The sequence below is a fragment of the Corvus moneduloides genome, chromosome 20 (assembly GCF_009650955.1).
Source record: "Corvus moneduloides isolate bCorMon1 chromosome 20, bCorMon1.pri, whole genome shotgun sequence".
Taxonomy (NCBI): domain Eukaryota; kingdom Metazoa; phylum Chordata; class Aves; order Passeriformes; family Corvidae; genus Corvus; species Corvus moneduloides.
In genome coordinates, this window is record NC_045495.1 from 9,961,926 (window position 1) to 9,988,783 (window position 26,858).

The 26,858-nt window shown below is 50.9% G+C and overlaps 1 protein-coding gene across 1 annotated transcript in view; it reads left to right on the forward strand.

Annotated features, from left to right (window-relative positions):
* GALNT17 (polypeptide N-acetylgalactosaminyltransferase 17) overlaps positions 1-26,858 on the forward strand; it is a 210,254-nt gene that overhangs the window by 45,815 nt on the left and 137,581 nt on the right. Inside the window, exon 2 of the mRNA XM_032129759.1 lies at positions 12,947-13,130. Coding sequence (XP_031985650.1) covers positions 12,947-13,130 — 184 coding nt within the window. The remainder of the gene's footprint in view (positions 1-12,946; positions 13,131-26,858) is intronic.

The window sequence follows — 26,858 nt, forward strand, 5'->3', positions numbered from 1 at the left end:
ATGTCCTTTCCCCAAGGACAACACAGTCTGCACACTGAGGGTGTGGAAGGCTTGGCCAAGGCAAGACGGAAGAAAAAAGTGGCAGATCCTGGAAAGATGTCTTTAGGAAAGAGTGGGGGAAAAGAAATGATCCCCTTCAGCCCTCGAGTGAGTCAGGGGAGAGAGTGACCTGTCCCCACAGAGGAAGGTGTCCCCACTTCAGGTCCTCAGCTTCTCTCGTCTGTCCCATGTTCCCAGTGAGGTCAGATTTTCATTCTCTGCTTGGATTTGTTCTCATTCTGGGGATTTTAAGCACGACTCTCCTCTTTTTAGGGCATCTTTTCCACAGCAGCTCCTGGGCCTGGGAGGGGATGGGGCTCAGGGTTTGGCAGCTCCGTGTCCACCGAGGCTGCATTTTCCAGAGAGCAGCAGATTCCCTGCTAAACCCGACCTGCAAAGGCAGGGAGCTGCTAAAGGAGGTTGCTGACCCTGGGTTTTGTACAACACTTTTTGTTGCCCTCTTAACTCCTTCAGTTTGCTGCAGGGTGAGGAGGGCCAAGCTTTGGCAGGTGGGTGCTGATTGTGTTCCTCAGGGAGGTGGAAGAGGGAGGGGAGGATATAATTCACTTTGAGCTGTTGCAAGATACTTCCCAAATTGTTTAAGATTATCAGTTTGGGAATTAATTAAAATATGGCCTTAACAATTTGGATTTCTCCCTGCCTGTCTAGGACAAGCAATGGGAAGGCATTTAGAGGTTTTTTTTAAACTGTAAGTATCAACACAAAAAGAGCAGTCACTGCCTGTGAGCTGGGCAGCTGCAGGGTTACTCATTAGCACGGGTTTTAGGGGGAATTAATTAGTACTCATGGCAGTCTGAGTGGGAGTCTCAGGCCTGATCTTGGCTGCTCCAGGGCAGGTCAGAGGATGTGCAGTGCTGGGGACAGGAGGGGACTGTGGGGAGCAAGGACTGAAGTGTTCAGGGGATGTGGTGTGGAAGGAGACTGGAACTCAGAGGGGTGGAAATGAGATGGAGGCAGGATGGAATGACAGAAGAAGGAGGTGTGTGTGTGTTGGAGGGCTGGGAGGGTGGGAAGGAGAATGGAGATGAGGACTGTGCTGGCCTGGGAAGTCATGCAGCTCCTCCAGAGGGAAGGATTGGCAAAGGCCACGTTTTGTGAGTCCTCTTTGCCTTCTGCTCCCCAAGTGAAAAATGCAGTGGCAGGGGTGCACTGTCCTGGCACTGGTGGCACTCCCCAGGACATCTGGGAATCCCTTCCACAGGGCACGAGGCTGAGGGAGGCCCATGGGGACACCACACACCTGGGTGCATGATCCAGCTCAGGGGCTTCTTCTCATTGAACACCTGGCTCTCACAAAACAGCTCCAGACGCTCCTCTTCGGCTAAAAATGGGATCCTGTGAAGTGCTGGAGTGGCCAAGGCCCTCTGGATTGATCTGGTCCTTCCAGATCAGCCACAGAGCCAGGGGTTGGCAGTCAAAGCAGAGTGGTCAGTGCTCAGGTGCCACCTGTCACTTGGTGCGGTCACTCCAGAGGGCAGGGCCTCTGGAGGAAACCCCCTGCCATGGCAGGTTCTCGAATTTCCTTTCTCTAATTTCCTAAGAGATCAGGTTCTGTCTGTAAACACTAATCCTTGGCTAAGTCACCTTGGATAAACTATTTTCTGTGTTTGACACCTAGATAAGGAGTGAGGTGTGTTTTCCCCTGAATTCTCTGGGAGCCTCAAACACAATGGGACCGAGACCCTATTATACTGTGAATTGTACCAAGAGTTCTACAAAGGATCAAGGACAGTCCTACTCCAGGTAGCTGAAACTCCCACTCCTATATTTAGCTGCCTCTCAGGAGTGCTTTGAGCATTAATTATGGTTTTAAAGCACTTAGTGTCTATCATCAGAAGCTCTCTACAGAAACACAGAGTTAAACAGTCACAGATCTGGGGCCTCTGAGGAGCTGTTCCCAATGCTGAGCAGTGTAACCATTCTCAGATGTGCGTGGATGGTGGAGGGTGAGCTCCGGCTCACTCCTCGAGGCAAAGCAGTTCAGCTCATGCTTTCCTTGAGCACTTGAGTGGTTTCAGCGAGCTGGGTTTGGTAGCAGGGTCCTTGGATGCACACAAAGCTCTGCCTTCCCCACACAGAGACTGGGTGGCACTGGGACAATGCCAGGTTTGTGTCCAGGAGGCGTCTGCTGTGCTCATTCCAACAACGCATCCCTTACATAAAGCAGCCCGGCTCCGTGGCTGCCGTGTTTGGCAGGAGACTGCAGATGTGTGCAGGGATAAAGGCACTGCAGTGGAGAAGATTTCTCTCTAATGGCCAAATTAGCTCCTTTATTTCTGGCTTTGGCTGTGTCACCCCTACGGCCCATTGGCAGAGCACAAACAGACGGAAGGAGCTTGAAGAGCACAAGCACTCTCTGGGGTGCTCTGTGTGTCTGAGAGCACTGAGTGCACACCCCAAAACCAGCAGTAAATGGGCTTGGGCACTGAGTGAGGACAGTGCCTGAGCACAGAAGTTAAATGCACCAAGCAAACCCTTGCCAAATGGACTTTCTTGACCTTAAAAAGTAATTAGTGCGTTCACAGCTCAGTAAAATGCCATGAGTGGGATGAAGCTTGTACACACTTGCTGATGATGCACTTGTAAACCCTCTCTCTGCAGCCATGCTCACATCAAAATTACATTCTTTTTTGGGGAAAGCCAATTTTGGGCAATGTCATCCCTTCTCTGATCTGTTGGTCTTTAAAGAATGAGCACATTCGAGGTAGCCCAGGGAGGGATTATTTGGACCAAAGGGCCCCTCTGGAGAAACCTGGCAGCATTCTGAGGGCCCCTGTGCAAGTGGGGCTCTCAGGGTACACCCCCACGTCCCCTCTTTGTCCCCTGGTGCCCAGCCTGTCTCAGTGACCTCGAACTCTGCTTGGGCCTTGGGTTACAAACACCACCCGCGTTTTCCTCCCTTCCCCACACTTCAGGAGTGGGAAACAGGGAGGCCTCTGTAAGGTGCTGTAGCCTGGGAGGTGTTTTGGTGACCATCTGCAGTTTCTGCCTCTCCCAGGGCTCTGTGGAGGGGGTGCCCTGTGCACGGGGCTCACAGCGTTGTGTAACCTCCCACCTACCCACAAAAGTCAGCCCAAAACCTGAGCAGCCACTTTTGCACTGATGACGTCTGCACTTCCACTGTGGGGTTTCTTTATTTCTTATCTTGCCAAATGGCAACGATTTTCCCCTTTCCAAGAGGCCAATCTATACAGAGAGGAAATGTTTTCAGAAGGAAAACAGGCACATGCATTGGAGGAAAGCACAAACACTAACAGCTTGCTATAGAGACACGATCTGGAAATCACAGATTCCTTGTGAAAATAAAAATGCTAAATATTATTTATAACCTTTGAATGGGGTTCAGAAACTGTTGGCTTGTGTTTTTGTGGGTTCTGTTCTTTCCCCGCTTCCATGCTTGTTCCCGTGGTTCTGCTCCAGTTCCTGTGGTAATCCCATCACACTGCAGGTGCAACTCCACTCACAGCTACTCTGGGAAAAGGTGGATTTAGGAAATCCTTGTTTCTCCACCTTTGGCTGTGTGGTTTTGGGCTGGCACTGAAGTTTGACATCTCTGTGCCCAAGCAGCAGCTCTGCCTGGAAGCAGAAGGGTCGTGATGGTTGGGTGGGAATGGACTGCGTTACCCAAAGAACTGAAATTTTGCACTGGAGGATAAAAGTAGCAATGAAAGCTCAACAAAAGGTCTGCCTGAGCCCGGAGTGGTGGTGGGAGTGACTGCCTGGGGATGAACAGTTTGCAGTTTGGCCTCTGAAATCACTCCCTGAGCACAAATGTGAGGGCTGATGTTTTGCTGCTGAGGATGGAAGGGTTTGGGAACTTCTGAAACTGCCTGTAGTAAGGAAGTTTCCAGACTCTTCCAACCTCAGCATGGAAAGGACCTGTGAAGCTCATCTTGTTCCAATGGTCACTCAAAGCCCCATCTAGCCTGACCTTGAAGACTCCCAGTAATGGGATGTCTGTGATTTCCCTGGGCACAGAGCTGCTCCTGCCACGGCCTCTGAGCAGCCTGGCACGTAGGAGAGTGTCCTGCCAGAGCGATGTCCTGGCAGCTCAGAGAGGAGAGCAAGATAAGTTCTCTCTTGCTTGAATTGCAGCCTGCCTCCTAAAAGTAAAGCTGCAGGTAATTGCTTAATTCATCACCCAAATGGGCCCTTGGCTGCCCGGTGTAAATGTGCAAGGTTGTTTTTGCCCTTGGCCTTGCTCCCTCGCGCTCCTGTGTCCCGAGCCACCCACAGGCACCGAGCCAGGCACATGGCTGGGAACGGTTTGGGGGCTTCAGCAAAGCCCACCCTTCAGCAAAGCTCACACTCAGGTGTGTGGAGAATCAATACCCCATTAGGTGCCGGGGCCAGGGACCTTGTCTGTCTTTGGAATGGTGACAGGCCCTGGATTGATCTCTGAAGTTACTGGAACAGTGTCAGATCTGTAGCGTCAGGCCCTGCCGTGGGTTGTGCTCTGTGGCCTTGGTAGCTGCTAATACAGACTCCCCTTACGATATCTCATCAGGTTTTAGCTCCCTGTGGGTTCCCTCCCAGCAGATGGATGGCTGGGCAAAGCTTTTAGTGTGGCTCTTTCCCCTGGCTGCTGGCAGGGTGAGGAGAGCCTGGCATAATTGCCTCCATCCTCCTCTCACGGAGCATCCACAGCAGCAGCCGTGGGCCCAGAGCCCCTGTGGTCCTGGAGCCTCAGCAGGTGACCCCAGGCTCAGGCTGGGCTGGAGCAGCCAGCCCTGCTCCCCCAGCATGGGCCTGGCGTCTGAGGAGGGGGAAATGGCCCAAAGGCTAGAGGGAGGAGCCTGTGGAGTGTTTTGTCTGCCGAGTGACAGTGGTAGAGATGAAGGTCCTGGAATTGCACTGAGCCCAGGCTGCTGATGGCAGAGGTCTCACCAAGGGTGCTCCAGCCTTGCAGATGTGCTTCTGGTGCCTTGGATGAAGCTGCTGTCCTGGTGGGCTGTGCTGGGGGATGTGCTCTGCTCTGTGGGGCATGTCTTCTCTCCCTGCTTGGGTCTCCTCACTTGTCCCTGGCTGTGCTGGGGGGCCCTGGCACAGAGCAGCCGTGGCTGTCCCTGGATCCCTGGCAGTGTCCAAGGCCAGGCTGGACATTGGGGCTGGGAGCAGCCTGGGACAGTGGGAGGTGTCCCTGCCCATGGCAGGGGTGGGGATGAGATCGGATTTAAAGTCCTTTCCAACCTAAACCAGTCTGGGATTTTGTGTTGGGTGCTCTTCACAGAGCTCCCTCCCCTCTCTGAGGCTCCGCTGTGCTTTCTCACTGCTGCCTGGGCATGGTGGTGCTTTGTGGAGATTTGTGCCACTGGAACAGACCAGGGAGAAGCCAATGGGAAGGTTGCTCTGGACTGTTCTGACCAGCTCATGGAAATACCTTGCTGTGTGTTGGTGGGGAAATGCTTGTGCCTGAATCCCAGGAATACTGAATCCCTGAAAGCAGCCCTTAGGCAGGGCTCACTAAAGCCAGTTCTCTGGAGTTCTCTGACATCTCAAACACAGGTGTGGTGTAACTGGAGTCAGCTGTCTCACTAAATGGTCTTAGCGATGGTTTTAACCCTGATTTTCCTTTTTGTTACACGCTGTGATCTGCTCTTTTTCACCTCTTTTTCCTCCCTTTCCTCCAGTATTTCCAGAATGTGATGATCCCATATGTCAGTCCGAGGTGTAAATTTGTATTTGTGTCATGACATGCAGGTGAGATTGCTGCAACAAACTCTTTTCTTTACCTTTTCTGTCAGCACCCTTCATCCCTCCCTGCTCCTGGATCCCAGGCTGTTCTCCAGAATTCCCAGGCAGCTGCGGGTGCTGTGAATGTGAACGAACACGAAGGGCAGTGGGGTGTAACTGGTCATTTTGGGACAAACCTGTAACAGCTGTAAGGGATTGGCTTCCTGAGTGGGATTTCCCCTTTGGGAGGGGCGGTCCAGCAGCAGGACAGCTCCTGGGGTGCTGGTGGCTGTACCCACAGGGAAGGGCATTGCTCTCACATCGCCAGGAATGCCTCACACGTGTGCAGGTTTTCCCTGGGACATGAATCACCTTCAGTCTCGTGTTTTGTGTCTGAACAAGGTCTCTCTGCCTGAGACTCCCATGGCAGCAGTGCTGAGCTGCACAGAGCTTTCTTTAGCTGATGGATTTCTGCTCTGCACCAGCTCTGCTGCCAAGTTCTGCCTTTTTCAACAAGTTATTTCATCAATGTGAACAGAGTGGTAAATGCCACTATTTTTGGACTTTCAGGGAGGACAGAGCGATGTCCAAGCTCTTTTACTAGTCCCAGGTGTTGGAACCAAATAAATCATTCCTCAGAACTAAATAGCCTCGGCCTGGGGAAGGATTTCTGTTATTTTGTGCCAGGGGCAAATCTTGATTGGGAAATGATAATTTGGAAGCAGAACTTGGTAGTGTAATAGGCTAAATAGGCTTTGACATTGTCCTGATGACTGTATTGTCCTTGCTCTGGGTGCTCATCCTCCCTCTGGCTCCAAAGGTAATTTCCCTCTGTTTCCATTCCCATTTGATAAGAAAACTTCTTTTCTGAATCCCTGTGGGTGTGGATATATAAATGTATATTTGTGCTTAAACATTTCACACGAGACTTCAAGCCTGTGCAATGACCGTGCTCCCTTCTCCCTCCTTTCCAAGGAGTGCAAGGTGGGGAGAAACCTCGATGTTTCTGGCTGTTCCCATAATGATTTAAGCACTGCTGGGTTTAAAACATTCTTCTACAGGTCGTCATTTAATCTAAGCTTAAATCAGAGAATCCCAGAGTGGTTGTGTTGGAAGGGACCTTAAAGCTCATCTCATTCCCCCCCTGCCATGGGCAGGGACACCCTCCACCAGACCAGGGTGCTCCAAGCCTCATCCAGCCTGGCATTAAAAAGGTTGTATTATTAAATATATTTAGCAATGAGCTGTTCCCATCCTGGTTTTTGTCCTTGCCTGGCTGGGCTGCAAGAAAATGGGTTCAATTCCCTCATCCCCACCTGTCACAATTATTTAAGTGAAATCTTAATGCTCTGTTGGACAAATTCATTTCAGCCAGCATTATTCACATTATTTTTCATAGGCAGGAGCTTTTTCAGAGATGCAATATGTTGGAGTACAGGTAAAATATGTTCTATTTCCAGTCTGTGTCTGCTAAAATCACTGCTTGCCAAGCCTGGGCCCATTCATCTGCTGCTTTTTCTGAGTTCCCATTTGTCATTCAGCGTGAAGGCAGAGGGTGGGAGTTTTCTTGACCCCCCCACTTTTGAAAGTCACCATGCTCATGGTAATCTCTGCAGCAAACCAACACATCATTTGCAGGGTGAAGGACAGCAGGCAGCTCTGTGCCCTGGGGGAGATGTTCTGATATGCTAAAATCCAGCTGCTGGAAAAGGACTGTTCAGTGGAAGGGGAAGCACTGACCCTTTAGCTGCAGCATCTGATTTGGGGGATAACCTTTTGATAAGTGGTCAGCCCTGGAAAAAGTCAATTTAGCAGGTACAGTGAATAGAATTGTACAGGGTTCAGGGAAATGCTGGCTTTTCACTGGGCTCTACTGTTTAAGCTCATTTTAAAACTTTATATATATATATATATTTTTTTTTTCCCCCAGGAGAAAGCAAACTCGCTGCTTGTGATCCCTTTACTGCTACTTTTAGTTTCCCCTGCAGGACTATAAGGATGCTTTGGGGAGGCAGTAACAGCAAGGGAAGCTGCCAGGCTCAGCTGTGTTTGGTATTCCCTGCCCAGTTCCCACAGCCCTGTGGCAGCACAGCGTTCCCTGGCACACAGGTACAGCCAGAGGAGTGGGAGTTATTTACCCCAAAAACAACAGCTCTGAGCAAAGACCGGCTAAAATGGTGGAAAAACTGCTGCAAGGAGAGAAAATCCCATGCCCCAGGTTCCACCAAAGCTGCAGAGGAAAGCTGGTGCCTGTTCTTCTGCCAATGCCCCTTTTCAGCAATGAGCCCTCCCTTTAACAGTCTGTGTTGCAGCGATCAGCAGCACAGCACTAAAAACTTCAGCAGTTCCCATCATTTCCAGCATTTCCTGGGACATTGTGCTCTTTGTAGCTGGTTCTCATCGATGCCCTGAGAGCCTCTCTGCTGTGTCCTCTCTCTCTGTGTCCCCTGCAGGTCACACACTCCCACATTGGGCCATTTACCTCCCAGTTTGGCTTTTTCCCCACGCCAGAGATTGCTTGGTGGCCTTCAGCTCTGTGGCTGACTTAGGCCAGGAACAAACACCCCTGTGAGAGCTCTTGGGGCAGGAAAATGCACTGTGCTTAAGTGAGTAAGGGCTGCACTTTGCAGAGACATCTGCTTTGGTTTTGTTTTCATGGTTCCTGTGCTTTCCAGGACTATTTCAGTATTATTTATTTATTTCTTCTGGAGAAGGGGGGCTTTGTGTTCCTCTTCCCATTGGAATGTGGCTTTCACCCTGAGCTGTGTGTGCTCTGTAGCTCGTGCTGCAGGAGATATAAATACAGAAGGATGCAGCTAAAAATTTTGCTTTTCCAAATATCTTTCCTTTATTAGAATCCCAGAATGGTTTGGGTGGGAAGGGACTTTGAAGGTCATCCAGTTCCACCCCCTGCCATGGGCAGGGACACCTTCCACTGTCCCAGGCTGCTCCCAGCCCCAATGTCCAGCCTGGCCTGGGGCACTGCCAGGGATCCAGGGGCAGCCCCAGCTGCTCTGGGCACCCTGTGCCAGGGTGAGAGTGAAGAATTCCTTCCCAATATCTCATCTAATTCCCCCTGTCATGTCCCTCCATCCCTTGTCCCAAGTCCCTCTCCAGCCCCCTATGACCCCCTTAGGCACTGCAAGGTTGATGCTCTTTTCCTTCCTTGCCCCCACTCAGCACCTGTTTCTCAGAAATGCCTTTTCATTTCAGGGCTCTTCCTTCTTCCCCAGCCCCCTCAGTCACAAATTTCCTCAGCTGAGGGTTGTATGGGAGGGTTAATGTTTTCCTTCATCCAGGCTGATGTGGAGCAAAAAGCTTTTCTCCCCCTCTAGCTCCCAGGGAGCCTTTGGAAATGAAGGCTGGGAATCACATTAGATTGTATTTCACTAAAGGTTTTCTCTGTCCTAGAAAACTCCTGGCTCCTCCTGAAATACACTCAGCTTGAGAAGAACCGGATATATTTACTCTAACTGTGCTCAGTCTAGGAATATTTTTGCTGTAGAGATTAAGTTTTCATATCATCTTGAAGAAAACCAACTCCTGCCAGTCCCCAGGGATCCCCTGTCTCAGGGCCCTTTCAGCAGGAGGGGCTCAGATCTCGGCAGCTCCAAGTGGTGTCGTGGTTTTTCTTTTCCCTTCTATTCCTGCAGTACAATAGCAATATATTCTATTTGTTCCAAAGTTCTGAATTTTTAGGAGATTCTGAAAAAAAAAAAGTCCTGGTTTTGGTTTGGGTGAGTGGGGCTTTGGGATGAGTGGAGCTCGTGGCTGCTCAGAGCTGGGATCTGCACCAAGTCCTCATCTCCATGCAGCCCGTTCCCATCTCCTGAGCTTGCAGAATTCCCTGGAGGCTGAATTCACTCCATAGATCAAGAGTTTTTGTGGGGATTAGTGGTGTTTATCACTAGAGATAGGCTGGAGCAGGCATCAGGAGAGACTTCCTGGCAGAGGTTCAGCACTCCTGCTTTGTGCCTGCCCGGAATGACAAAGGATTCGCCCTGTGACTCGGGAACAGCCCTGGCTCTGTGCTTTCAGCCCTGTTCTCCCAGGAAATGAGCTGATGGCACCATGCTCTTGCTCTGTTTCGCTCATGGTGTCTCTGTGTGTCACATCTGGCCCTTCCAGGCCAATTTCAAGCAGGTTTCATGGAATCCCAGAATATCCTGAGCAGCCACATGGGCTGGGCTCAGGGCAATTCCTGACATCACAGCAGAGGCACCTCAAGTTCACAGAAAGGTGCCCAAAAATGTGGTGAATAAAAGCCAGTGAATGGATTGACTGGATGAGGATGGGCTGTGACCATTTGTTTTCAGCTCTGCCTCTCCTGAGGCACCTTTTCAGCCAGCTGGAAACAAATCTCCTGTTCTGTTTGGACATGGATTATCTTCCTGGCCAAACGTTCCTTGATTCCTGCTTTGAGTGCCACACACCAAAGTGACATTGCTGAGCCCTCCTGACAGCCTGGACTGGAGAGGAAATGTTTAACCAGCACAGAGACAGCCAGAGGATCCTGCCTGGCACATCCCACCTGGGAATATTCATCTCCATGACTCTCCCTGCGGGCCTGTCCTGGTGCTCTCCTGGAAGGGAGGATGGTGGGCTCGAGGTGAGCCCTGCCCAGCACAAATGGATCCATTTGATTGATTCCTTTGGTTAAATGATGTTGGTTTATCAGCATTTACTGACTTGGAGTAGTAGAAGGACAGAATATGCAGAAATCATGAACAAACCGAGTGAGCAGAGAGAAATGTGTGCTGGGATCTGAGTGTTGCCCTGATTGTGGTTTGGAATAAAGCAGTTAATGGCATTACAGGTTTGCCACTCAAAGCTGGTGGGTATAAAGTCATGTTTGGCCTTTCTCTGGTGCCTCTGTAGGGAGCAGAGTTCAGCAGGACCCTCACACTGAGCCTCCCACCGAGCCTGGGAGCACGGGTTGGCTCTGCTCGTGCCTTGGCTGTGCTTTGGGAGGCACAGAGTGGGCACTGGGGTACCTGAACTGTGTGATAAAAGCTCAGGTGTGCAGGGCAGGTGTCCTGGGCTGTCCAGCAGCTCCCATTCCTCTCCTGGTGGAGCAGGATTGGAGTTTGGCTGCTTGGAGAGGGCACCCAGCCTGTCAGTTTGAATTGCCTGGCAAAGACATCCCTGCTCCAGGCATCTCCTACTGCTGCAAAGGGCAGCTCAGGCCCCCAGGCCGGCGTGGCCTCTGTGGCTGGTGGTGTTGTGAACAGAGGGAGGTTCCTCACCTCGAATTCCAGGTCCTTCACCGAGGTGCTGTGGTTGGGAGCACAATTCCCTTAGCTGAGCCAGAGATAAGAACCTCTGGAGGCTGACTGGGATCTTGTAGGGGATGGATTAGCCTTGGAGGGATCATCTTTCCCTGCTGGCTTCAAGTGTGGAGCTCTGGGAGAAGCACTGCCTTGGTGTCTGAGTTAATTATCTGTTATTAGTGTTGATAATAACCAGAGCTTGTGTTTTTAAAACCTGCTCTAAGCAGAGCCAGGTGCTGGGATGTTCCTGGTTCCCACATCCCACTGAGTGTCCTCCATGCATGGAGCCTCTGCCCTCCTCAGAAAGTCCCCACTTCCCTGCAGCCCCTCTTACAGGTGTGTGCCTTCAAAGCACCAAAAGCAGAAGCACTGGGGCAGTGAGAAATGGGTTCAAATGAATCAAGAAAAGTTAAATTAAGCTTTAAAAGCAAACTGGGAGATGCTGAGGGTTCCTGGAGTGGAAGCATTTGGGGTTGGGAAGTTCACAGAGGGATCTGCTGACCTTCTGCAGGCCACAGAGTGCCTCCTTTCCCAGCCTTCCTGAGTGATCACTGGCTCCTGCTGAGCCTGGAGCTGGGAAAGGCAGCTTGGATGTGGGATCCATCCCCACGTCACAGCCAGCAAACCTTGGCAGTTGATTTGTTGTTGCTGTCCTCAGACAAAACCTAATCAAGCCCAGTGTGGTCAGAGGGGCTCTGTCAGCTCTGGTGGAGCAGGGAAGGATGTTCAGAGCTTCCTTGTCAGAAGGAATAATAATAATAATAATAATAAAAATAATTAATAATAATTCTTCAAACTGTGCTTCCGACTGTGATTTACATTCCCAGCTGATTTTTTCCTGCCTCTCAGTGCTACTTTTTGAGGAAAAAAGTGTTTAAATCTGTGGGGAGGCAGGAATGTCTTGTCCAGGACAATGGAAGTCAGTGGCAGGTTTGGGAACTGGACCAGCCTCAAGGTTATTGTCCCTTCAGAAGCTTCGGAGATGACAAAACCTGTCCTGTTCTGTCAGGCCTCTGTCATTGAAACAATGGGAATATACCCTGGTGTCTGTTATGAAAAAAAAACAACCAAACAGACAAAAAAGCAAAACAGAATCCATCATTATTATTTTTATGTTTCTGACAAAAGGAGACTGAATCTCTGCTAATGAAAAATATTAAAATTCCAGGTGTTCTGTCTAATGAATAATAACATGAGCATGGACTCGGCTTCCCACAGGCACCACAGATCATCCATGGAGTTCTTTATGTGCAGCTCATTTTGAACTTTGCCTATGTCCTTCAGCTATGCAGATATAAATAAATAATTCCCCTTGATAAGGGTCTGGGAATGCTGTACTTTAAAAGATAAGAAAGCTTTGAGGGGAAATTGTTTCTAAATCCGTACCATTTGTATGCTGTTCACTGTTCACACTGAGCAAAAATTCATTCAGCAGGCACTTAACCAACCCTATTTTATTCCTGCTCTGTGTTCAACCTATCCTTCTCCTGGGGACATCTAACCTTCCATGTAATTACCTCTCCAAGAGTGGGAAGGAGGCCTGAATCACCTCCCCACCAACTGAATAAATACACAGATCCTAGGACAGGTTATCAGCTGCCCGCCAGGGGCAGGGCTGGCAGGAGCAGCGTGCCTGAGCCACGAGGAACTGCAAGACTTGAGTCACTTCTGTTCCAGCACTGGGCCAAAGAAGGAGAATTTGGAATGTTTGCAGAAAACCAACCCAAAACACCCAGGAACCCAAACACCCAGGAGTTTTGGAGTAGTCTTGTTTCTTTGGGAAATAACAGCAATGGGTTTTAGCAGGGATGGGTTTTACCTGTGATGGGTTTTACCAAGGATGGGTTTTACCTGTGATGGGTTTTAGCAGGGATGGGTTTTAGCAAGGATGGGTTTTTCCAATGATGAGTTTTACCAGTGATGATGTTTTTGTTTTCCCTCAGGTCTGTCCAAGTCCCTTGGCCTCATTGAGGGCTATGGTGGCCGTGGCAAGGGTGGCCTCCCAGCCACCCTGTCCCCCGAGGAGGAGGAGAAAGCAAAGGGACCCCACGAGAAGTATGGCTACAACTCCTACCTCAGCGAGAAGATTTCCCTGGACCGTTCCATCCCGGATTATCGCCCAACCAAGTGAGTGCCAGGTGCTCCAGGAGGGAGTAGTTGTGTTCAGCTGTCACCTGAGCACCAGCAGTGCCAGTGGCTTTCACACTCAGGTTTGGTGCTGTCGGCTCTTCCCTCATCATTCAAACTGGGGTGGCTGGGCTGGAACTGAGCTCGTAGAATCACAGAACCACTGAGGTTGGAAAAGCCCTCAAAGATCATCAAGTCCAACTGTTCCCCAGCACTGCCAAGGCCACCACTGCCCCATGTCCCCAGGTGCCACATCCACAGGGCTGTTAAACCCCTCCAGGGATGGGGACTCCACTCCAGCCCTGGGCAGCTGTGCCAGGGCCTGACCACCCCTTCTGGAAGAAATAATTCCCAATATCCAACCTGAAGCTCCCCTGGCGCAGCTTGAGGCCGTTTCCTCTTGTTCTGTCAGTTGTACCTGGGAGAAGAAAGTGATCCCCACCTGGCCCCACCCTTGTTTCAGGTAGTTGGTGAGAGTGAGAGAGTTCATCAAGATGATTTATCAGGGGAAAGGAGTGAATTTCTTCCCAGTCTGTCTCTGTTTTCCTAAAGCAGTACAGGATTTTGGGTGGAATTGGTGCCATCAGAAGCTCAGCTCTGCTTTCACTGAGCCTTTGGAGTTTATTACCCTGTAAAAGTGTGCAGAGATTCTCCCTCCCTCCTTGTCAGCTCCTTCACGTCCCTGCAGGACCTCTGGAGGCCCTGGGCTCCTCTCAGCACAGGGATCCTCCTGGGACACTCTGGGATCTCCAGCTGGAGATCTGGGCCTTTAAAGGGAGTTTTTACAGTGACAATATCCTTCCTCTCCTTTTTTTGATTGAGCTTTTAAGGTGCTGGTGGTGTTTACCTGCCAAGCAGCACAGAAGAGGCTTTAAAAGAGGTGACACATCATTTTGTTAAGGGGAGGAGGAAAGACATGCTGCAAGTTTATCTTTGTGAAGGTTCATTTTAGATACGGCTGCCAGAGTGTTCTTCAAAATAGGAAAGTGTCAGTTTGTCCAGGCCTGGAGTGAAATCCCTGATAAAAAAATGAGCTGAGAGAGGTTTCAATTGTGAAAGATCTGTGCCCAATCACTGTGCCATTGGGGCAGTGACAAAGCTGTTGCCTGGGATCTGCAGAGCACTGAAGATCATGCAGCCAGGGATGCAGCTCTGTGTCCCCAGGTGCTGGCAGCTTGTCCAGGCTCTGGGAGCAGGGGCAGCTCTTGTTCCTTCTGTCCCCAGGTGCTGGCAGCTTGTCCAGGCTCTGGGAGCAGGGGCAGCTCTTGTTCCTTCTGTCCCCAGGTGCTGGCACCTTGTCCAGGCTCTGGGAGCAGGGGCAGCTCTTGTTCCTTCCCCTCTCCGGGCGCTGCCTGAATCCCGAGCAGCTCCTTGGAGCATTCCGGGCTGTCAACCACTGAGAGCAGAAATCCTTGGATGAGTTTCCAAAGGAATGGAGGCCCAGCCTGCATTTTGCTGCTGCAGCTCCTCCAGGCACGCTGAATTGCAGGTGCAAATTGCACCTCTGCCTCTCTGATATGCAAATCCCAGCACCATGCCGAATCCTTGGAGCGAGACCTTCTCCAGCATTTACCTGAGGCTGAGCTGCTGATTTCCATTTCTCATCCACAACTCTGACTTCCAGCAGAGCCAGCATTACTTGGTGGGAATTAATTTGAGAAGTAATGTTTCTTTTCAGATTTTGGGGGAAGAAAAGGATTAATTCTGACATTTTTAGGCTCGCGTTGTATTTTTCCTCAGTTCTGCTATCCATCGTTCCATGGGAGAGTGGGGGAGAGGACAGGGCACAGCAGTTCATTAAAAATGCTTCAGTTTGGAGCTGGGCTGAGACTTGGGAGAGAACTTGTGGGTATTGACTGCAGCTGCACAACTTAGTGCCTTTTATCTGTGTAAGAATTTCAGGAGTGCGTTTTGTTTATTGGTTTTCTTTTTGTTTTGGGGATCAATTGTCTTTGTACTGCAAGAGAACAGTTGGTTAGGCTGGAGTTTGCTGGAGAGTTTGGAAAGTTTCAGCTTTTCCTACTTCTGGCTTCAGGGCTCCCTTGCTATTTAGTGCATTCAGGTTTATGGCTGATTTTATGAAGGGTTGAACACAAACCATTTAAGTCAAGTATCCTGGTCTCTGATTAAAATAGATTCAAGTAAAGGGAAATTAGCCTAAATGGCTTTGAAATTGCAGCATTAGTGGAGAAAAACTGTTGAAAACCCTCCAGCTGATAAGCATTACAAAGCATGTAGTAGTTTTAAATATAATAGTGAAGCCTGTGTGGTTCAGCTAAAGGCTGCTGAGTGTCTGGAATGCCAATGGACTGGGCCTGGTCCTGGCACAGGCTGGCACTCCCCATCCTTTCCTCTGTTTTCCCTCTTTTTAAGGAAAGATTCACGTGGCCAGGTGTCCGTGCCCTGAGTGCTGGGTCAGAGCTCTGAGGCCTGCTCCTGCTCCCTCTTTGTGCCTGTGGCCGAAGGGAAGCAGAGCGAGGAGAGTTTAGGGGAAGTTTGGCACATTTTGTGTGTATTTCTGTGTCTCCAGGCTCCCTGCACCTCGTGGTCAGCATCACTGAGGGTCCAGGGACTCAGATATGCCTGCTCCAAGGGATGTCAGGTGCTGTTGGTGAGGAGGAGCCAGCCCAGCTCACAGCTCAGGGCCTCTCAGTCCTGCCCAGAGGCAGAGAAAGGAGGGAGGTTCCCTGGGGAAAATGGTCCCAGAGGTGTGAGGGTGATGTTCAGGAGAAGGTCAGGTCTTTCCCAGCACCAGGAGCTGGGGCAAAATACCTTGTTTGTCCTGATTTGGGGAATTGTGGTGTCACTTTCTAGTTGTTTGGGTTATCATCTTTGCTTCAGCTGAGAGATTTCCTTCCCCTTTCCCCTTCCTCTTTGTCCTTCCTTACCTCTTCCCCTCTCCCCTTCCCTTATCCGTTTCCCTTTATCCTCTGCCTTTCCCCTTCCCTTTTCCCCTCTCCCTTTCCCCTTTCTCTTTCCCCTTCCCTTATCCCTTCCCCTTTCTCCTCTTCCCCTTCCCTTTCTCCTTCCCCCTTTCCCTTTCTCCTTCCCTTTTCATCTTTTCTGTTTCCCTTTTACCTCCCCCCTTCCTTCTTTCCCCTTTCCTTTTTCTCTTCCCCTTTCTCCTTTCCTGTTCCCTTTTCTCCTTCCCATTTCCCCCTCCCCTTTCCCCTCTCCTCTTTTCCCTTTCCCCTTTTCTGCTTTCCCCATTCCCCTTTCCCTTACCCCCTTGCTGCTGGGGCTGCTCACCTGTGCTGGGAGGTGGAAACTCTTCCCTGCTGTTCCCCACTGAGAGGACTGGGTGTTGCCCTGGGCTGGTTCCCAGAGCAGTGGTGCTGATGCTCTGGATCCATGGAATGACGTGTGTGGAGCTGATTCCAAACAGGAGCTGTGCCTGTTCACACCTGGACCTCACTGATGTTCCTGATCCCGACCCTCTGCTGAGCAGGAAGGGCTGTGCTGGGTGTGCATGAGATTTTCCAGTTAATCAAAGAATAGATTCCAGTTTGGATGGCTGGGAAAGCTTGTCCTTGGGCCAAATAAGGCAGGACTGGTGTTTTGGGGTGAGTTAACCCAGAACTTGCTGCCAAACAGTGCCATAATGAGAAGGGCACTGGGAAGACATTTCTATGGTGCTTGATTGGGTTTTGTCACTTTAGGATGAGATTCCTGTGTGTACTAAACTGCTTGTACTAAAACTGTTAATTCTTCATTGCAATTAGCACAAACAATGGAAGGAAAAACCACAAGTCCCAAAATACAGTTTATTTCTTTGCCTATAATCAGGAAATCTTGTTCTGGTAAACAATCTCTGCTTCCAGACTGGAAGTACCCAAGGTGCTGCCTGCAGCCTGCAGGACTTCTACACAAATCTCCACAAAAGTGAGCTGGAGAGATTTCCTTCAATTTTCTGCAAAACCCTCTGAAGGATAAGGCTGCTGAGTGAGTTTTATTGTTCATCCATTCTCAGCACACGCTGCCTGCCTGGGGAGGATAGGGGGGTTAGGGAGATGTGTTGTTTTCTATATTGAAAGTGAAGCATATTTACATGGGATCCCAGGGCCTGCAGATGTTCCCTGCTTGGAGACAGCATTTTATGCACCTCTGTTTTATCCTATGATACAGGATTTAATGGGAACCTCTCCTGTGTGCAGCCAGAAAATAAAATTGCTTTGTTAGATCAGCCTGCCTGTCCATCTTATCCGGTATCTAATCTCTGATAGTGGAATTACCAGATGCTTCAGGTTGAAGAAATCATATTAAGGAAAACTGTGAGATAATCTGCCCATCTGGTATGTTCTGCCTCCCCCGTTCTCTCCTTTCCATCCTATCCAATATAAATGTGGAGTTCTCATTATCTCTTTAAAAGTCTGTTCCTTTCTGGAATCCTGCTAAGCTCTGATTCAGTGGTATTTTATGGCATTATAGGATTAAGGGGTAGATTTAAGAGAAATAATACCCACAATTGTTCGGACTATTGGATCATTGGGTGGAGATGACACATTCCTGCTGCTGCAAATCTCCTGACAGCTGTTCTCAGCAGGAGATCCTCGAGGTATTACAGTGATGATCAAGGATGGTGTAAGAGATAAGCAACTCCCACAGTTTGATTTTTCAGATGTTTTGAGGGCTTCCCAGCCTGGAGACACAACCCCTTCCCCTGTCTGCCTCGGGGTCCTGCACGTGCGGCAGGAAATGCATGGAGAGGGACTTTGGACAAGGGGGTGTAGTGATAGGATGAGGGGGAATGGCTTAAAAATGCCAGAGGGCAGGGCTGGATGGGATCTTGGGAAGGAATTGTTCCCTGGGAGGGTGGGCAGGCCCTGGCACAGGGTGCCCAGAGCAGCTGGGGCTGCCCCTGGATCCCTGGCAGTGTCCAAGGCCAGGCTGGACATTGGGGCTGGGAGCAGCCTGGGACAGTGGGAGGTGTCCCTGCCCATGGCAGGGGTGGAACAGGATGGGCTCTGAAGTCCCTTCCAACCCAAACCATTCCACGATTCTGTGATGGAAAAGTTTTGGAGGTGTTGGGTGCCTGATCTGCTGCTGTGTTCTCACAGCACTCGGTCTGTGGTTGCCGTGGGCCCCCTAGGCCTGGAGAGGTGCCCTGGGCAGAGCCTTCCCATCGCCATCAGCTCAGGAGGGAACAGCTCCTCACGCTGGCTTGGTTTAACTGCGGCGTGTGTGGGGCTGACTCAGAGCTGTCACACGCCTGTCTTGAGTGCCTGAATCACGCGTTTATTTCCGGAGCTGCTGCCATGGGAGCCGGGCAGCAACTGGGCCTTTCAGCACCATCTGCCTTCGGCTGCTTTGTTACCAGGGTCCTGTGGAGCAGCAAGCTGAGAGCCTTTCTTTGGGATATGGTGCAGAACATGGAGAGTTTCGGCTTCTGGGTAGACTTTGGGTGGTTGGTTGACAACTTAACTTGAAGAAACGAAATCAAGCCTTGATTTAATTTTTATTTAAAGTGGTCCGTGTGTGGCCTCTGTGGGCTCTCAGTGTGCACTTGCTGAGTGCTAGAGCACACTGTGGGGTGGAGAGAGGCCCTGTTCCCCTTGGGGCTTCTCCCCATCCCTGCAGGGCCTCCTGCCCTCTGCCGTGGGGCTGCCTTGGGGCCTCAGCCTCCCCTCAGCTTGCAGGGCCCAAGAATTCCATTTTGGCTTTATAACCATAGCAGAATGCATCTTTGGAGAGTGGTGAGTGTGGATGTGACTGACACACATCAGGACTGCCCAAGAGGAGACCAGGCATTGAGTCTCCTGCCCATGAGACTACTCCTGCTTTCCCCTCTCCTGTGCTGGATCCAGAATGTTCCTGCAGAGCCCACCCTGGCCACGGTTTGTGCCAGGGGGTTTGTGCCCTCTGGTTGGCTCTGATGGGGAAGTTTCATGTGCCATCATATTTATTTTCCTGTGGGGAAGAGCAGATCTCCTCTGCTGTGGCAGTAACTCAACTCCCTGGCTTTGCAGGTGCCTTTGGCTCAGGTTTCTCTGGTACCAAGGCTCTGAAATGAGGTATTTTCTCAGCACCTGCCACAGCTTGGGCAGGAGGTGCCCCTGTCACTGCTCCATACATCTCATCTCATCTCATTTCCTCCCCAAAGCTGAGGTTACACAGCCTCCTTTAATGAAACAAAATGCTTTTTTCCTCTCCCCTCCCCCCACAGGACCATGTTGGCTTTGGCAGAAGTGTCTGAGATGTGCAGATATTACTGCAGCCAGTGGGAGAGCTCAGAGATGGTCTCCTCAAGGACCTGGGACATCCCTGAGCACACATCTGTGGGGATGGGCTGGTCACTCGTGTCCTGCCCTGGGCTGGGCAGCCAGGCTTGATGCAGTGAGTCTGAGGAGAAGGACAACGTTTGAGCAGACAAAAACAAACTACTTGAATTATGAGAGTGGTATTTGCTGGGAAATAGAGTTTCTTGCCTGTTTATTTGTTGTGATTGCTGCTTATTGCAAACAAAGGAGGTCAGAAGAGCTCCTTCTCTCTTGCATGCACAATGTGTTACTGCAGTTCATTATTTTACCTTCTGCAAAGAGTGCTTTGATGGGCTTCAGCCCTACATCCAGACAACAGCCAGGAAAAGAGAGGCAAGATGTAGGGCTTTTTCTTCATCAAACAGCTGAAGGCAAAACTAGAGAGGAACCAAGACAGTGGAAGAATGAAAAAAAAATTACTTTCTCAGATGTGAAATTCCCTTTGAATCACATGTGGGAGTGTATTAAAAGATCCTTACGGCTCTAGGAAAAAGCCAGGACTGGTTGTGCACATTCCTAATAGATGGCTGTGGGTTTGATCCAGCATTGTGTGAAAAACACTCTTGTCCTTGGCTTTTTATAGCTTCAGCCATAAAAAAAGGAAAAGTCATAATTTCCAGTACTTGGAAAGGTGCCACCTGAAAATTTTCTGGGAGAGCAAGTAGAGAAATCAAGCAGTGAGTATCAGTGTCACAGCTCTGGCATGAAGGAGCTGTGCCTCAGAGCAGGGCTCAACCACAGCCAGAGCAGATTTGCAGTTCAGGGATGGATTGTTGGATATTTTCTGTCCATGTGTTCTGTCCTGCCCAGTCTGTCCCATCTCTGTGTGGTCCAGGCAGGTTTATTCTGCCAGGCTGGAAGGCACCCAGCTTAGGAGAATCCGAGAATCCCTGAGGTTGGAAAATCCCTCCAAGGCCATCGAGTCCAACCTGTGCCCGATGCCCACCTTGTCCCCAGCCCAGAGCTCTGAGTGCCACCTCCAGGGATGGGCACTCCAAACCTCCCTGGGCAGCCCCTGCCAAGGCCTGAGCACCCTTTCCATGGGGAAATTCCTGCTGCTGCCCACCCTGAGCCTGCCCTGGCCCAGCCTGAGGCCGTTCCCTCTCCTCCTGGCCCTGTTCCCTGCCAGCAGAGCCCGACCCCCCCGGCTGCCCCCTCCTGTCAGGGACTTGTGCAGAGCCACAAGGTCCCCCCTGAGCCTCCTTTGCTCCAGCCTGAGCCCCTTTCCAGCTCCCTCAGCCGCTCCTGGGGCTCCAGCCCCTTCCCAGCTCCGTTCCCTGCCCTGGACACGCTCCAGCCCCTCAATGCCTTTCTTAAAGTGAGGGGCAAAATCACCCAGCCCTGCACAGACCCCCCAACAACCCCACCCTGGGCATCCCTGGCAGCGCTGTCCAAACGCTCCTGGAGCTCTGGCAGGCTCGGGGCCGTGCCCATTCCCTGGGGAGCCTGGGCAGTGCCCAGCACCCTCTGGGGGAAGAACCCTTCCCTGCTGCCCAGCCTGAGCCTCCCTGGCCCAGCTCCAGCCGCTCCCTGGGCCCTGTCCCTGTCCCCAGAGCAGAGATCAGAGCTGCCCTCGGGAGGAGCTGCAGCCCAGTGAGGTCCTGGTGGTCTCACTCGAGGCTGTACCCAGGCTGTCCCCTCCCTGCTCTGAAGGTCACAGGGGTAGAAGGTACTTCCAAACCCAGCTCCAGACAAAGTCAGGTTTTTATTTCTCCTGCATCAACAGGGCCCTGAGCTCTGAGGAGCCGCTGCTGCTGCGCTGTGTGTGCAGGGGCTGCTGGTGCCCTGTGCCCCTCCTGCCCCTCCAGGGATGGGGCTGCAGCTTCTGCTGCCTTTGGGGTGATCTGCAGACAGGAAGAAGCCTCTTTGCTGCTCCACTGCTTCTCCAGCACTAATACAAACCAGCAGGCAGTTGAATAAATACCAGTATTGATCTTTATTCCTCAGTGTGCTTGGACATGCTGCTCCTGACTTCCAGCAATGCTTTTTCTTGAAAACTGGGCAAGTAAAGACTCTAAAGACATGCTTTTGCAGCTGTGCTTTACATTTGTTGGTTATTATTTGAGCCTGCTCCTGTGACCTGCAGGAGCAGCCTGGCTCCTTGGACATGCAGGCAGCTGGAGCTGGCTCCAGGGAGCTGAGAAGTCCCCCTAGAACTGGACCTGTCAGACTCCCTGTGGAAAAGTTCAGGGGTTTGTGCTGTGTTTCTGTTGTGGGTTTAGATGGGGACACAGGGCAGCTTTTCCCTTCTTTTCCTTTGGAAGCAGAGGTCACTGGAGCACACTTGGGCAGCTTGTGCGGGGTCAGGAGTGTGTCAGAAGTCTTTTGTGCTTGAAGCCCCAATATCTTCTGGAACCCCAGTGGGGAAGAGAGTGCTCTGGGGAGAGCAGCTGGAGTTTGTTTAGAGGCTGTCAGAGAGTCTCTTATTTCCACTGTGCTGCTCAGTGTCACCTGCAAACACTGTGACCATGGATTTATAGCACAGCACCTCGGGGTTCTTTATGCCACACATCCCACTAATTGTCAATTTTCCCTTCCTGACTACAAAGTTATTACCTGTTCTTGTGAGTTGGGAACATGGTGCTTCAGGGAAGACTTCTGTGGCAGGAGCGTGCTATAAAACATCTCCTAACACAAACACAAGTATTAAATGATCGCTTTGGCAGAGGATGGGATTAGTGTAATTTAACAACTCGCTTTTGTGCTCCTCTGAACTCCACTGCTGAAAAATACCCGTGTTATCATCAATACTTCTGACTAAATTGTGCTTATGAGAATAAATGAACCAATTTAAGCTTTGGATATGCTTCCCTCCAGCTGGCTTCCAAGGAAATCAGGGCTTGTGTGTTTGTTTGTGCCACCAACCTGCTCCCCTGGACTGCCCAGAGCTTTTCTGTTCCAAACCAGCACGTTCCCAGCCAGACCAGGCAGAGGGGGAGTCAGGCTCTGCTGCTTTGACAGCCTTGGTCCTGCAGCCGTTTGTGCAGTTTTCCAGCAGGAAAATCCAAGAGCAAGGAGGTGTCAATGACTTATTCTGTGTGTGTGGGAAAGAGCTGGGCACAGGCAGAGCTGGGTAAGTGGATGTGACACTCGGAATTGCTCTGGCTTTTATCTCCCTTAGATCTGCCTGAACCTAATAACTTTATTACAAGAGCCTCTCGCCAGGGTAAATCCCATTCTCTACATTCTGTTTTTACAACTTTGCAGATAATTTCTTCTTAGGGCTTGCCAAGTAATGTGCCTTTAGAAATGTCTGTATGTCCCTAAATTGTGATGCCTATTCTTGAGACCCTAATTCTAAAATAGAGCTGAACATTTCTGAAGAAGAATTACTGGGAATAAAGTCGATGCTTTAAAATTGAGCTTTCCAGGGAAATGTGAGGAAGTTTCCAGGCTTTGCAGTCAGAAATAGTTTGAGAACCTGGATCTGTAAACAATGAACTGTACCAGACAGCATTAGGTGTTTTAAGATGGTTGGGTCACAAAAAATGTACATGATAGGATAGACACAATAGATTTAATGTTGTCAGTCCCTTTTGCAAGCAGACATGTGCACCAAATCAGCAAAATCTAAACTAGAATAAGCAATTAATGAATGGAGCATGATGAGGAAGTGGCAGGATGAATAGCAGGCTGAGCACTTGCTTTCTTTTAAGCCTGTTCATAATCTTTACAAAAGGCAAATGGAGATCAATTCATTTCCTGGTGAAGCTTTATTTTGGAGCACAAACGGAGCTTGTTTGGTACCAGTGGGTTTCCTTTGTGGAGTTCTTTGTCACCAGAAGGACAAACCCAGAGGGTTTTTCCTCTGCTGCTGAGGTTTTCAAGCAAAAGCAGCACAGATGTGTAGGGAAGAACTGGGAAGCAACGCCTATGGATTAAAGCATCCAGGGAGCCTGACCCTGCCTGTGCTGGCACAGCAGAACATTGCAGTGGGATTTACAGCATTTTGTGCTTCAGCCACGATGCTTTGCAGCCCAGCCATGGGGAAATCATCCAGTCCTACCAGTGCCTCATGCATGGACCAGGATTTACCTCCCAGGCCTTCAGCTGCAAAGTTCCTGTGGGTTCTCTGTGGGCCAGGAGGGTTCCTGAGGAGCTGCAGGCAGCAAAGCCAAGCCTTGGGTGTGCATGGATGTGTTTGGCTGTGTAGGTGGTGGGAGCTTGGGAGCTAAGGCTGGTGATAAGCAGGAAAAAGTCCAATGGCCTTGGTAAGGTGAGGGTGAGAGGGAAGAGGAGTCCAGAATTGCCCACTTTTCAGGTGTGCATCCAAACCTCTGGGGTGTGCGGGTGACAAGGATGTCTTGGGCAGGTTTAGAGTTACGTTCATCAGAAATCACTTCTAAGCCTTTAAAGTTCATCCTGTACTTCTGCACATATTTTGATATGAGTTTGCTGTGCTTTGTCAAATGTGTTATGGAAATATTTAGATTGGAAAAGCCCTCCAAGGTCCAACCCAGCACGGCCAAGGCCACCACCATGTCCCCAAGTGCCACATCCACGGCCAGTGCTCCTCAGACACAGCCAGGCAGGCAGAGGGTGCTCACAGCCACGTCTGGCTCCTGTGGGGCCGGGCTGGTGGCAGGGTGACAGAGGAGCTGTGTCACTGTGTCAGGCTTTTGGTGCTCCTGTCAGCATCTCTGGTGTGACAGAGAACAAATCCCCAGCCCCAGTGCTGTTCTCAGGGATGGAGGAACAGTGCAAAGCGTCTGTGGGAGGGAGCTGTGGCTGCTGTCCTTGGATCCCTGCAGGTAAAGGCAGGCACAACGAAAGGGTTGTGAAACCAAAAAGGATGGGGCATCCAGCCTGTCACTAAAAATCAAGAGTGCTCTGGTTTGGGGTGTTATGAGGGGACAGGGAGGTTGGGGTATTTTTATTTGTGGGGGTTTTTTTCTGACCCTTGTGGTAATTCAGCTTTTGTTTGACAGGCTGGGTTGGGTTGGATCCCTCCCTCCCCTGCTCTGAGGGATTTAACGGTGTTGCAGTTTTGCACTGGGTTAAACTGGGTGCCTGTGTGTGCTCAGGCTCTGAACTGGTCACCTTTGTCTCCCAGTGCTGCCTGTTGTGTATTTTGTTTGGCAGAGGTGGAGAATGCAGCCACAAATCTCTCCACAGAAGAGCAGGGCTGGTGTGGGGCTTCCTCTGTGGAGTGAAGAGAAACTTCTGGCACTTTGGAGTGAATGCCTGTGTGTGGTCTTGTGGTTTGTTAACCTGATGGCCCCTGCATGAAGGGGCACCCGTGTTCGTGGGCAGTTAATTGCCTTCAGTGAATGGGTACCTGACATTGCAATGTGAGCAGAAAAGCAAATCTAAATCAGCCCCACCTGCTGGTTTGACTCTTTTCATAGTGCCTGGGATTGTTTTTATTCCTTTCCACCCAAAGCAGTGCAAATGACTCACCAGTGTATCAGCGTGCCCTGGTGAGCAGCCTGTGCTGGGGCAGATTGTGCTGGTGCCAGCTCTGGGATGTTGGGATGGCAGAGCTCTCCCTGGAGCCAGATCTGGGATTCTGGGATGGCAGAGCTCTCCCTGGAGCCAGCTCTGGGATGCTGGGATGGCAGAGCTCTCCCTAGAGCCAGTTCCTGGATTCTGGGATGGCAGAGCTCTCCCTGGTGCCAGTTCCTGGATTCTGGGATGGCAGAGCTCTCCCTGGAGCCAGCTCTGGGATTCTGGGATGGCAGAGCTCTCCCTGGAGCCAGGTCTGGGATGCTGGGATGGCAGAGCTCTCCCTGATGCCAGCTCTGGGATGCTGGGATGGCAGAGCTCTCCCTGGTGCCAGCTCTGGGATTCTGGGATGGCAGAGCTCTCCCTGGAGCCAGTTCCTGGATTCTGGGATGGCAGAGCTCTCCCTGGAGCCAGTTCTGGGATGCTGGGATGGCAGAGCTCTCCCTGGTGCCAGCTCTGGGATGCTGGGATGGCAGAGCTCTCCCTGGTGCCAGCTCTGGGATGCTGGGATGGCAGAGCTCTCCCTGGAGCCAGTTCTGGGATGCTGGGATGGCAGAGCTCTCCCTGGAGCCAGCTCTGGGATTCTGGGATGGCAGAGCTCTCCCTGGAGCCAGTTCTGGGATGCTGGGATGGCAGAGCTCTCCCTGGTGCCAGCTCTGGGATTCTGGGATGGCAGAGCTCTCCCTGTGTGACACTTGCTGGGATGGCAAAGCCCTCCCTGTGTGACACTTGCTGGGATGGCAGAGCCCTCCCTGTGTGGCACTCCCCACTCAGGAATTTGGCAGCCAGGGCTGAGGGGCGCCGCTCTGCCGAGGCCGATCCAATTCTGGCAGAGGCTAAACAAACTCATCCAGTGATTCTGTACGTAACAGGAAAGGTTTAAAAACCTCTCCATCTTCCAGTTCATAAAGCCGTCAGCAACGTGGCTCTGTGATCACAGGGAAGAAGAGCTGTCTCTAAAATTCCATTGAGCCTTTCAAGTTCATCATTTTTATGCCAGCTCTTCCAGCAGTGGCATCATTCCACCTTGTTCCAGGCAGCACAAGTGGTGGCCACTTTTCTTCTTCATTGCCCCAAGTCTGTCCTGGGGATGTCAAAATCCTGGGTTCCCGTGAGATGTATTTGAGTGAAACACTCCCACCTCAGGCTCTGTACCAAGGATTTCCTTTTCAGTTTGAGAGGGAAGGTTCACAGCAGTGCCAGTTTTATCCCCACCTGCCTGAGCAGAGCTGTGTTTGCTGTGGGACTGTCACCCTGGAATCCCCAGCTGGGACACGAAGGGCTCCCTTCCCTCAGTGATGTGTTTGTCTGAATGCTCAGCCTGGGGCTGCCTCTGATCAGGGGAGGAAAAAGGCATTTTCACCCACCCAAAAACCAGCTTCAGTGACATCCCTGACAGAAATATACCTGGGATGGAGAGGTGGAGTGAATTGTCCTTTGGCAGTGGCAGTGTCACTTCACTGACCTTGAAGGGAGCTCTGGCTCCTGCCTTAGCTGAGATGGCTCTGAATTGCCTCATCCAGGACTGTGCCTGTGTGAGCAGGTACAGAGCAGCAGCTGCCTCTAGCAGAGGCTGTCAGAACATGCACTGGTAATTTACAGCTTATTGGTAATTTACATTTTACTGATAATTTACAGTTTTACATTGCTGCCTGTCTTGGTTTGAAAGACAGGTGTCTGCTAAGGAAGGCAGGAGCCTCCCTTGGAAGGGAAAATGTAACCCCCTTCCCTCCAAATTATTATAATTTTTGAAATTAAGGGGCTTTCAGGCAAAGATATGAGAAATAGGAGTAACAGTTCTTTACCAGTAAATATAACAAGGCAATAATACAGAAACACTGGCTTAACCTGACAGAGTCAGGGTACAACCCAACACCCTGTTGGGTGGTGGCAGCAGTCCGATTAAGGGGTGGCTGCAGTCCTCTTTGAAGTGATAGATACGGTTCTTGAAGCAGTGATCCTGTAGAAGGGTCTGGTCTCCTCTGAAGGTCCAGGGGTGGTTATGTAGCTCTTGTCCTCCGGGAAT